General features: G+C 44.6%; 1 protein-coding gene across 4 annotated transcripts in view; it reads left to right on the top strand.

The window, feature by feature from the left end:
* Nucleotides 1–12,500, top strand: part of sorcs2 (sortilin-related VPS10 domain containing receptor 2) — a 222,257-nt gene that overhangs the window by 189,061 nt on the left and 20,696 nt on the right. For all 4 annotated transcript variants that reach the window (XM_048236205.1, XM_048236203.1, XM_048236204.1 and 1 more), the window contains exons 8-9: nucleotides 952–1,041; nucleotides 11,159–11,338. In XM_048236205.1, coding sequence (XP_048092162.1) covers nucleotides 952–1,041; nucleotides 11,159–11,338 — 270 coding nt within the window. The remainder of the gene's footprint in view (nucleotides 1–951; nucleotides 1,042–11,158; nucleotides 11,339–12,500) is intronic.

Below are 12,500 nucleotides of genomic sequence, written 5' to 3'. Positions count from 1 at the left end.
TCTAGTGTGTGTGTGTGATTGTCTTTTTGTGTGTGTGAGTGTGTCTAGTGTGTGTGTGTGTCTGTGTCTAGTGTGAGTGTGTCTAGTGTGTGTGTGTGTGAGTGTGTGTGTGTGTGTGTGTGTGTGTGTGTGTGTGTGTGTGTGTGTGTGTGTCTAGTGCGTGGTCACAGTTGAGTCATGCTCAGGTGTTGTGCTGATATCCCAGCATGTTGTGTCTGTTGGCTGCAGTGATTGATGTGTCACTGTGAGCTGTTGAGGACTGCCTGTGTTTGTCTGGGTGTCTGCCTCAGTTTGGGCCCCGAGCAACAGCTTGATTCCACCAACAGATGTGGCAGTGATGAGATTTTTAACAGCTCCTACACAGCTCCTATTAGCCCTGTTCTTTCCTTTTATGAAACTTATGTGTGTGGGGTGTGTGGTGTATGTGTGTGTGTGTGTGTGTGTGTGTGTGTGTGTGTGTGTGTGTGTGTGTGTGTGCGTGCATGCGTGCATGCGTTTGTGTGTGTGTGTGTTTATTAATCTAAGCCTGAGATACTCGCTTACAAAACGCCCAAGTGGCTTCACATTACCTTGCACATATTGCACTTATTTAGCCATTGTAAATGTATCCATGGTAAATGTGTTCAGTATTGGTTGTTGTGTGTGTGTGTGTGTGAGAGAGAGAGAGAGAGAGAGAGAGAGTGAGAGAGGGAAGGAGTGGAAGAGTAGGGGGTAGAATATCAATGTAAGTAATGAAGGAGGGAGAGGGTGAGTGTGTGAAAGACAGCTCTGTTTGAAGTTTTATAACACTGGAATACCTGGTTCTGACTGGCTGAGGAGGCTCATATTGCTTGTGTGTGTACGTAGAGAGGGAGAATCAGAATAGTGTGTGTGTGTGTGTGTGTGTGTGTGTGTGTGCGTGCGTGCCGGCGTATGTGAGTATCTGACCAACTCTCTTCTTCTGTCTCCTAGGTAACCACAGGGAACCGGACCAAGCACTATGTCTCCTTCAAGAGGAACGAGTTTGTCCAGATGAGGTTCCCCAAGTACACCCTGCCCAAGGTACCGTAACACCAAGTCATAACTTAATGCGCCGAACATTAGCGATAACATCAGTTTAATTACATTGTTTTGACGTTTTGAGCTAACTTTTGTCGGATGCCCCGTCTCATTTTTCCTTCTGTCTCGCGTTGCTCTGATATATTGAATGCAGGGCTTAAAGCAAAGAACAATTCTGAACCTGAAGTTCTCAAACATTTTTGAAGATCCTATAGGCATATTCAATATTTTCACTATCTTCAACAGCCCAGCCCACGCCTGAATTCAGGCACAGTGCCTGAACACTTGAATCCCTGTGAATGAGATATATGATGCAATAGAAGGGTATATTTAACTAATTCAATGTGGACAGTGAGCATTCAATGCTTCATAACAGTCGCTCGGTTGGATGCAGTGAGGATTCCCTGTAAGGAACCCCAGTGAGGACCACAGAACATAAAGTCTGACCATGACCTTGTCCAGTATGTATGGCAGGCAGAACTCCAGCAGCAGCAGCAGCAGCAGCATTGGCTCGTAGACTAGCACTCTGTGCAGTAACTGGGCCTGTCAGGTGTAATTACATACACTGAAGGACCACTGGGGAAGGCTCAGGTAGCAGGTGAACATTTTCACAGAGATCAATTCATAGTGTCAATGGACTGATTTTATACATTCATTTATACAGCAATGTACATTTTTTTTATTTAAATTTGTGGTATTTCAAAGAGAGTTTGCCATATCAAGGTATTTAAAAAGGGCTCTGCTAAGACATTTGACAGACTGGGCTCTATAAAAACACATATTCACAAAACATTAAGCCAGTATATGATGATGTAAGACCATGTCAAGTAATTTCACGTACCTAATTCTAGTAAAGTATATGTGAAGACAGTGGGGTTAATGATTCCTGACCATGATGTATAGCATGGCGACTTTCTCCTTATGTGGAAGAGGGTTAATACAGCGGTTTGTCACGGTGTGTGAGTGTGTGTGTGTGTGTGTGTGTGGATGTGTGTGTGTATGTGTGTGTGTACCTGTGTATGTCTGTATGTGTGTGTGCATGCATGTTTGTGTGCATGTGTGTGTGTGTGTGTGTGTGTGTACCTGTGTACCTGTGTATATATGTGTGTCCATGCATGTGTGTGTGCATGTGTGTGTGTGCGCATGTGTGTGCGCATGTGTGTGTGTGTGTGTGTGTGTGTGGTGCGCATGTGTGTGTGTGTGTGTGTGTGTGTGTGTGTGTGTGTGTGTGTGTGTGTGTGTGTGTGTGTGTGTGTGTGACGGCGTCCCACATGGCCAGGGTTAATGACTGCGGTGCAGGCCCGGGGGAGTGCTTCAGTAGAACGCTGGCTGAATGTAATTGAATAGCATTGATTGGAGTGCAGGAACCCCAGCGGCGGCAGCAGGAGCAACCTGGCTCATGCATATTTCACCTCCTGTGTAAAGCAGGGGGGAACAGGAGACTGAAAAGCAGAAGAACACGAAAGAGAGGAGAGGAGAAGAGAGGGAAGAAGAGGAGAGGAGAGGAGAGGAAAGGAAAGGAGAGGAAAGTGTGCCAGGAGACTCGGTGGCTGTTTGTGTGTGCGTGTGAAAGAGAGTGCGTGTGTGAGAAGGAGGGAGGATATAAGTGTGTGTATGAATGCACATGTCGGTCACTGTTGTGTGTGTGTGTGTGTGTGTGTGTGTGTGTGTGTGTGTGTGTGTGTGTGTACAGTGTGTGCATGTGTGTGTGTTTACAGTATGTGCATGTGTGTGTGTGTGTGCAGTGTGTGCATGTGTGTGTGTGTGTGTGTGTGTGTGCAGTGTGTGCATGTTTGTGTGTGTGTACAGTATGTGCATGTGTGTGTGTTTACAGTATGTGCATGTGTGTGTGTGTGTGTGTGTGTGTATGGCATGCATGTGCCTGGGATTACTCAGGCCCCTGAGCTCTTGATTTTTTGAAGAGGCCTGCGATTTGATAAGTGGAGCACTGGCTTTAGGGGACGTTTAAAGTGATCCTGTTACACTCAGAGCTTTTCCGCTGCGCTCAGGCTATTGTTTCTGTCATCTTCAGGGAGGGAACGTAGCATCTGTGCATGCCTTGTGTCTCTCAAAGAAAGAGAGTGCTTGTTTGCTGTGTGTGTGTGTGTGTGTGTGTGTGTGTGTGTGTGTGTATGCATGTACTGTATGTGCATGCATGTGCAAGTGTGTGTATGTGTGAGAGTATGTGCATGTATATGTGTTGTTTTGCTTTTGTGTGTAAGTGTGTGTGTATGCATGTCTATCTTTGTGTGCATGTGTGTGAGTGTGTGTGTATGCATGTCTATCTTTTTGTGCGTGTGTGTGTCTGTGTATGCATGTACTGTATGTGCATGCATGTGCAAGTGTGTGTATGTGTACTGTACTGTAAGAGTATATGCATGTATATGTGTTGTTTTGCTTATGTGTGTAAGTGTGTGTGTGTATGCATGTCTATCTTTGGGTGCATGTATGTGAGTGTGTATGTGCATGTACTGTATGTGCATGCCTGTGCAAGTGTGTGTATGTGTGAGAGTATGTGCATGTAGCCTATATGTGTTTTTTGCTTATGTGTGTAAGTGTGTGTCTATGCATGTTTATCTTTGTGTGCGTGTGTGTGTTTGTGTGAGTGCGTGTGTCTGTATGCATGTACTGTATGCGCATACATGTGCAAGTATGTGTATGTGTGAGAGTATGTGCAATATGTGTTTTTTTGCTTATGTGTGTAAGTGTTTGTGTATGCATGTTTATGTTTGTGTACGTGCGTGCGCGTGTGTGTGTGTTTGTGTGTATGTGCTCATTGTTGTATAGGTGGCCCAGAGAATGCCTGATGAAGTGTATTGCTCTCAGCTCTCTGTTTATGTGCTCATTCCACAGCAGGGTGAGAAGTCAGGTCACACCTCTGCACTCTGGGAGAAATAGAGAAAGGTGTGGGGTGTCACATATCCCATTGCGATACCACAGCATTACCATTAGATCAGTTCAGATATGAGATAGCAAAGGGAAAGTGTGATAAGCATAGACAAAAAGACAGACACAGACAGAGAGAGAGAGAGAGAGAGAGAGAGAGAGAGAGAGATGTCTAGCTGCAGATTACATTATAACCTGCCATAACAAAAGAGAAAAGTTGTCATTTTTGTGTATAAGATATATTGATGGGTCTATGCTCTTTGTGACAAAAAGACAGACAGACAGACAGACAGAGAGAGAGAGAGAGAGCATGGTTAGACAAAGGAGAGGAAGATTAGTGTTGTTGTTTGTTTGTTGTGGTGGTGGTTGTGTGTTGTATTGCTCAGTGTGAATAATTGAAAGCTAGTGAAAAACACAGAGCCTGTCGGGGACTGCTGCAGTGGTGTGGCGTCCCCTCAGGTGGCCAGAGCAGAAGATTAGCCACTCGTCCCTCCCGCCCTCCCTCTCTCCCCTCTCTCTCTCTCTTGGTCCCTCATTCCCTCGTTTCCTGAGAGCGGCCAAAGCGTGGGCGCCCCAACATCTCCTCTTTTGTCATCCGTCTTTCTCAATATCTTTTCTGCACTTTTCTCCACCCACCCACGCACTCCGCACCTGTTTGTTTTCTTCCCTCCTCCACTGCATCCGTTCCTCTTCTTCTGGCCACTGTGGATGGTTGTGGAGAAAGTGGAGAGAATGTTTGCGACTGTTCCACTTTTGAAAAATTAGTTTTTTTTCCTCCTCAGTACACACACACACACACACACACACATACACACACACACACGGCTCAAGCTGGCAGATATCCATCTCTGAGATACTGGCTGTTATGTAATCAGATTGTGGAGGCGTTTCTTATTCATGAAGATGGGCTGATTCCTCTTGATCCTGCCTTCAGGTCGCCCGATGCTTTTGTCTCGGCATCTTTTTCTTTCAATCCACCTGCTTCATACAATTTTTTACAAGTAGTCCATACTGCATACAAATATATTTCTCTTTCAAACTTTCAAACATTAAAAGGGTATTCAATGAAAATCTCAGTGATTAGGGTCTGTGTGTGTGCGTGTGTGTGAGTGTGTGTGAGTTTGTAAGTGTATATTCGGTAGAGATGCACCGATATAAGTAAGTATAAGTATATATACTTTTTTGATCCCGTGAGGGAAATTTGGTCTCTGCAACCCAATCGTGAATTAGTGAAACACAAACAGCACCCAGTGAACACACAGTGAGGTGAAGAGTGAGCTGCCTGCTACAATCGGGGAGCGGTGAGGGGTTAGGTGCCTTGCTAGGGCACTTCAGCCACCACCCATTGGTCGGGCTCGAAGGGCAACCGGTTACAAGTCCAGAGTGCTAACCAGTGGGCCACGGCTGCCCAAATGGTATATGGAATTTGGTATATGGAATATGGAAACGATATGGAATTTTAGGGGCCGATAACGATAACCGATATTTATTGGTTTGTTGTGGCCGATACGATAACGATAACCGATAATATTACTCTTGAAAAAAATTGTGAAAAGTGATTTGGGGAAAGCATTTAATAAGCATAATTTTATTGCAGTAATTTTACCTACCACCATGGACAGAACTCATAATAGTCCTCAATAGTACAGCAGTCAACAACAGTAGCCTAGCCCTACAGTATGTGTGGCTCCTTTAAGTGAACCTGACGTCAGTGAATTGCGAGTTAGTGGCTAGAGAGTATGAATCGTTTTCATTTAGGACTAAACACTCATAAACGGCTCAGCTGGGAATAAGCTACAGTATAGCGACCAAATCAGAGTTTGTGAGGGAAACTTAGGTTTAGTTTCAACTGTGGGTAACTGAATAAAGCTGCAACTCCTCAGACTGTATCTTATGTCCGTCTACTCTGTTGCGCACAACCTGCTGCAGCAGAAATTAAAGGGGTTAGCCCCGAAGGTTTTAATAACTTATTATGATGACCTGTCTGGAACTGAAGCAGGAATGGTTAGCATATTTCTAGGTAATACTACAAAACCCAAGCTAAAGTAATGCAAATATAATACTAAAACACAACTTAGAATAGGCCTACTTATGTACTCGTCCCACTAACGAGTTTGTTTATTTGTTTCCCCGACCAGCGCGGTAAAGTGCAAACACATCAGCACAAGACGACTCTGGTAAGGTTAAATGGCGGATCATTCACGAGATGATTTTGAGATGCACAGATTCCCAAATGAACGCATATCCACAGATTTTGTTAGAGTGGTGAAATACATTCACACCGCTGACATTATATTGAGGAAAAAGTATAGCCAACCAAGCTCAAGTAGCTCAGTGTAGCCAGACGGACCTTACGTAGGCCTAAATTAGGACTTTAAAAAATATCGGCGCAAATTATTGGCCAGAATTCGGTTATCAGACCGATAATAATATTTTAATTTTTTCACTTATCGGCCAATAATATATCGGCCGCCGATATATTGTGCATCCCTAATATTCGGAGTGTGTGTGAGTTTTTATGTGTGTGTGTGTGTGTGTGTGTGTGTGAGAGAGAGAGTCATGTGTCTGTGTGTTTGAGTGGATATAGTGGGATGAAGTTCAAGCTTTACTTGCTTTAAGATAATAGTTATGTTATGGCGCTATATAAATAAAATTTAATTAAATGGATGTATACATTCACATGGATGGATACATCTTTTCGTATCAGGAGGTGATGTGGGTCTACATGTGTTTATGTGTGTGTGTGTGTGTTTGTGTGCAGTGTGTGTGTGTGTGTGTGTGTGTGTGTGTGTGTGTGTGTGTGTATGTGTGTGTGTGCACTCAGCACTGAGTTTCCCTCTGTGATTTGGCATCACTTGATACGGTGTCTATCCGGCAGGCATTGTTAAGTGAGACATTGCCATTGATTCAGCGCAATTAAGATGTGCTTTTCTCCAAGGTGAGCTGGTGGCCATTCAAGCTTTCTCTCCCTCTCTCCCTCCCTCTCTCCATCTCTCTCTCCCTCTCTCCCTCCCTCTCTCCATCTCTCTCTCCATCTCTCTTTCTCCCTCTCTCCCTCCCTCTCTCCATCTCTCTATCTCTCTCTCCATCTCTCTCTCCCTCTCTCCCTCCCTCTCTCCATCTCTCTATCCATCTCTCTCTCTCCCTCTCTCCCTCCCTCTCTCCATCTCTCTTTCTCCCTCTCCCTCTCCCTGTCTCAGCAGGTAGCACATTCATGCTGGAACTAAGCCCAAAGAATGGCAGCAGCTCCGAGGCATTGTTTCCTGTCCGATCACCCTTTTCCAATTGTTGTTCCCATTTCAAATTCCATCCTCGCCTCGTTGTTTGGTGATTTGTTTTGGGGGCATAAAAGGAAGGATGAAGCCATTGCAAAACTCATAGCCACACATTGAACAACTTGTAGGCCCTACATGGAACTAAAAAGCCCTCCATTGACTAAAATGTGGAATGGACGAGTCAGCATTTTTGTTTACTACCTCCCTCTCACACACACACACACACACACACACACACACACACACACACACACACACACACACACACATATACACCAGTCGGAGTCCCACAATCCCACTTGAGTGGTGTCTTTATCCAGTTCTGTCTGACCATGTCATGGTGAGAGAGGCCAGTGTTGTCTGGCTCCCACCCCAGGCACAGGCTCCTGTCTCTGGGCTGATGGAGGTCTTCACCCCCACCCCCATTTGACTGACAGTGATGGATGGAGGGTCTTACATCCTGATGGTTCTCTTATGTGCTCAGGACTTTAGAGAGGAAAGGAGAGAAGAGAGGAGAAGAGAGGAGGGAGAGGAAGACAACAGAGGAAGGGAGATCGCACAGATATTCACACACACACACACACACACACACACACACACACACACACACACACACACACACACACACACACATACACACACACACACACACACACACACACACACACACACACACACACACACACACATACACACACACTTCCACACACACACATGACCATGCACACACACACACAAACTTTCCTTCCTTTTTTTTTTCAACGACCATGCTGCTTAAATTTGCAGGCGAAACTCTTCCCCTCTATTCCTCTCCATTTTATCTGTCATCTCTTTTGCTAGATTGCATTACTGGTCCCTCTGAGGAATCTGCTGTACTTTGCAAATAAGCTTTGAATAAACGCCCGTCTCCACCCTTTTCACTTTCAACTCTTTCACAACGTTATTTTCACATTCCCTTTGCGTTTGTTTTAATCACACATCAACTATGGTGTCCTTTCTTCAGCCATAACACCAGTATAGGCTCTGTGGAACCTCTCATGTTCTCTTTCTTCCCTCATTCATCTTTCATCTTTGAGAATCGAAACATGAAATTCACCTTTTGATTTATTTTTCATTTCATGGGTTATCTTTTTGCTACACTCTTAAAACGAATGTGTCGTCCCTATCTGGACACAGACATGTGTTATAAAACAACGCACGTTTTGTTATTTTCAACACATATTGTGTAACAAATAAAAAAAAAAAGGAAACGACACAAACTCTGTTGTCCCTATCTGGACACAGAGATGTGTTAAAAACAATGCAAGTTGTGTTGTTTTCAACACATTCGTTTTAAGAGTGTAGCAATACGTGAAAGCCTTTGCGTGAAAATGTCCGTTAATTAGGGAGCGTTTTCTCTTGCCCCCTTGAGCCAGTGCTTAAAAACTAGCATGCACATGCACAGCTGCATTCGTCTTTTGTTATTCGTTACAGTAAGGAAATGTTGTTGCAGCACGGAGAGGCCGTATGACCGATGCCGGTGACGACATTCATGTCGAGCGTAGGCCGTATCTGCATGACCACATACCCTGGGCTTTAGTTTCACATTTTGTTTTCCTATTCTGTCTGTGCTGGCCCTTATCTTAAAGTTAAATGTTCAAGTGTGTCAAGTGCTACTATTTCATTATTACTGTAAGTGTTGTATATTACCAAATGACAAATGATATAAGGGTGTACATTACATAAGCCCACACAAGCACACCACTCTTTTGTAGATTTAGAGAAGAACAACAGAGACCTTTCCTTCAGTCCTGGATGGAACACCATCTGACTAGAAACATAAAGCCAAATGTTTCAGGGTTTAATCCTTTGTGGCTGCATCTGTTCTCCTAGCACACACACACACTCAAACACACGTGCACACACACACACACACACACACACACATTTTAGAGTGTTTCATTTCCTGTGTGTCAGATGCTGTGTACTTGCTTAGATTATGTGTTTGCTGTTGAAACAGGTGTATCCACACAGACTGGGTATTATGTATGAGATGTAGCATGCATGATCACATGAAAATCTGCGCACACACACACACACACACACGCACACACGCGCACACACACGCACACACACACACACATACACACACTAATGGTCAGAGATTGCCTGGGATAGGGAAATCAGATTCATGATGAGCAGTGCACATGTGAATACATCAGGCTGCATGTTATGTATCTGATTCCCCCTTCAGTAATGAACATATAGATCTCATTGAAGCATGCAGCTTATTAGGACATTCAGTGCATTCAGGACTTTATGTTAACAAATGGAAAATGCTTCTAGTAAATGATGTATCTAAAGGATAGTACATGGTTGACCATTAGTTGTCGGGTTTATATCTTGTTTAGATTGTTTTTATAAATGTGTTGACAATGGAGAGGGCCCATACAAATACCACTAGTCAAATAAAAAGGCTGAGAACAGAGACATAAACGTTAATATTGGAGACCACACCTTTGATCTCTTATTTAAACAGAATTATTGCTCAGTATTGTTGCTCTTTCATACCATACGCAGATGAGAGATGAGTCTCTCTCTCTTGTGCTCTCTCTCTCTCTCTCTCTCTCTCTCTCTCTCTCTCTCTCTCTATCCCTCTCTAGTCCTCTCGCTCTACTTTATCTGCATTTCCTCACAGTCAGACTGATAATGGCAGTAATGAATGGTAGTGTGTGTGTGTGTGTGGGGGGTTGGTGAAAAGTGTCTGTTAATGTGTATTGCTAGTTGTGAGCCACAACAGAGATGTCATCTGTTAAGATATCCTCTGCCAGTCGAGCCCTAAGAGTCAGCCAGCCAGCCAGCCAGCTCTTTTGACATTTCCTCACCCTCATTCTGGGGCCTAACAAGCCGCAGTGAGGCCCTGGTCACTCGGGTCCGGCGCCACCGGAACAGCGTGAAGTCAAAGAGGAGAGAAAAGGGACAGCGGGACTGGCCAGCTAATTCAAAGGCACAGGCGGGGGACATCCACTGCAGAGGCCCTCTTTCATTCGTTTTTTTTTTGCTGTGTGGGGTTTTTCAAGGATGACCGCTAATGAGATGGATCACACACAACACACACACACTTACAGTACATACTGTACACACACACACTGTAGACTCACATAGAAAAAATACACACACACATATATATATATATAATATACATATTGAAACACACACATACAGAGCTAAATTTAGTCACCTCACAAAGCCAAGCATCATTTCTTCTGCACAGCCCCATCCACCCACACTAGCACATTGCCATACAGTACTGCTAAAACTACCTCAATGCCACACATACAGTCCTCTGTATTCTGCCTGTGTCTTCACCATGTTTGGTTGAGACTTCTTGGCATGAAAGGCAAAAATGGCAGATTGTCGATGGTCCTGTGCTGGCCAAACTCCTATTCATCTCTCTCTCTCTCTCTCTCTCTCTCTCTCTCTCTCTCTCTCTCTCTCTCTTTCTCCCTCTCTTTCTCTCCCTCTCTTTATTTCCTGCTGGCGTGACTTCCGTGTTAATGTAATTGGGTGCATGTCTCAATAGACTGTGCTGACACAAGCGCTCACGACTTCTGTGTGTGATCACCTCAGCCCATCTTCAGCAAAGGACAGCAGAGTTAGCAGCAATGGCTCAGTCAGGGCTATGAATGGGAATGTTCCTCTCTCTCTCTCTCTCTCTCTCTCTCTCACTTTCTCTCTTTCTTTTGGTCTGGTTCCATTAGTTCAATACCGAAGTGCTATTGATGAGAAAAGCAAATTATATGCCTGTTCAGTCTCTCCATCACTCTCAGTCCTGCGTCGTTTTTTCTCTCATTCACACTAATTCATTCTCTCTCTCTCTCTCTTTTTCACCTTCTCTCTCTCTCCCTCCATCTCTCTCTCCCTCTCTCACTCACTCTCTCCCTCCCTCTCCCTCTCTCTGTCTCTCTGTCTCTCTACAGGATGTGCAGATCGTGAGCACAGATGAGAACCAGGTCTTCCTGGCGCTGCAGGAGTGGTACCAGACGGACACGTACAACCTGTACCAGTCGGACCCGCAGGGCGTCTACTACTCCATCGTGCTGGAGAACGTGCGCAGCACCAAGCAACCCGAGGAGAGTGTGCTCATCGACATCCTGGAGGTCAGGGCCAATCAGTCACTGAGCCAAAATGGCTGACACCTGCCTGCGCATTTACAGGGCCACAATAACTGACACAAGTGACACAAGAGCCAAAGCCAAAATGACCGATAACTACCTGTTTTTACAGGACCACAATAGCTGACACAATGGCAAGAGCCAAAATGGCCGACACCTGGCTCTGTATTTACAGGGCCACAATAGCCAACATCATTACCAGAGCCAAAATGGCCGACACCTGGCTCGTTACAGAGACACAATAGCTCACACAATAGCCTGCTACTTATTTTCTGTTCCAAAATGGCCGACACTTGGCTATATTTGTATTTTGCCTATGATAGCTGAAACACAGTCCTCATAGAGCCAGCATGGCGGAGTTTGTCTGTCCTACTATTGATTCTGAGTATGGCAAGTTGAAACAGCCTTAAAGGTTTAGTGTTGTCGAGGTTTGCGAGGGCAGTGGATCTGCTGTGGAGTGTGTTGATTAGTTGTATGGATTTAGAAGATCAGGCATCTGAAGATCTGTAGCTTCAGGCTGAAATCAGTATAGGTCTGCCCATGAGCACCCTGTTAGCTAAGTCAATTCAACCTACTTTCATCCAATCGGAATAGTTGTTGATGTTTAGTGTGTGTGTGAGTGTGTGTGTGTGTGGGAGTAAGTGTTATCTTGGAAAGGGTTATTTTACATTTGAGCAGATTTGTTAGACCATATTATAGATGTAAATGTAACCTAAAAAACTAAAAGTTTGATTTTTCATTTTACTTTGCCTGTGCGGGTGTGTGCTTGCTTGTGTTTGTTATTGCATGTGCTTGTGTACGTGCATTTGTTAGTTACTGCGCTCCTACTGTTTATGTGTGTGCTCGTATTTGTGAAGTGTGTGTGTGTTTGTGTGTACATGTATATGTGAGGGTGTGTGTATGTGTGTTTTGTGTGTTACTTACTGTGCTTCCAGCTAGAAGGAATGGAGCGTAGGTAGGGGGTCTTCAGCTGAAACCCACTACCCTTGAGGCTCTGAGTGGGTTTAAGCCGGTACACACACACACACACACACACACACACACACACACACCACAAACACACACACACACACACACACACACACACACACACACACACACCACACACACACACACACACACACACACACACACACACACACACACA

The sequence above is a fragment of the Alosa alosa genome, chromosome 24 (genome assembly GCF_017589495.1).
Source record: "Alosa alosa isolate M-15738 ecotype Scorff River chromosome 24, AALO_Geno_1.1, whole genome shotgun sequence".
In the NCBI taxonomy this organism is placed as follows: Eukaryota; Metazoa; Chordata; class Actinopteri; order Clupeiformes; family Clupeidae; genus Alosa; species Alosa alosa.
Note: the sequence above shows the minus strand (reverse complement) of the source record. Positions and strands in the feature narration are given on the sequence as shown.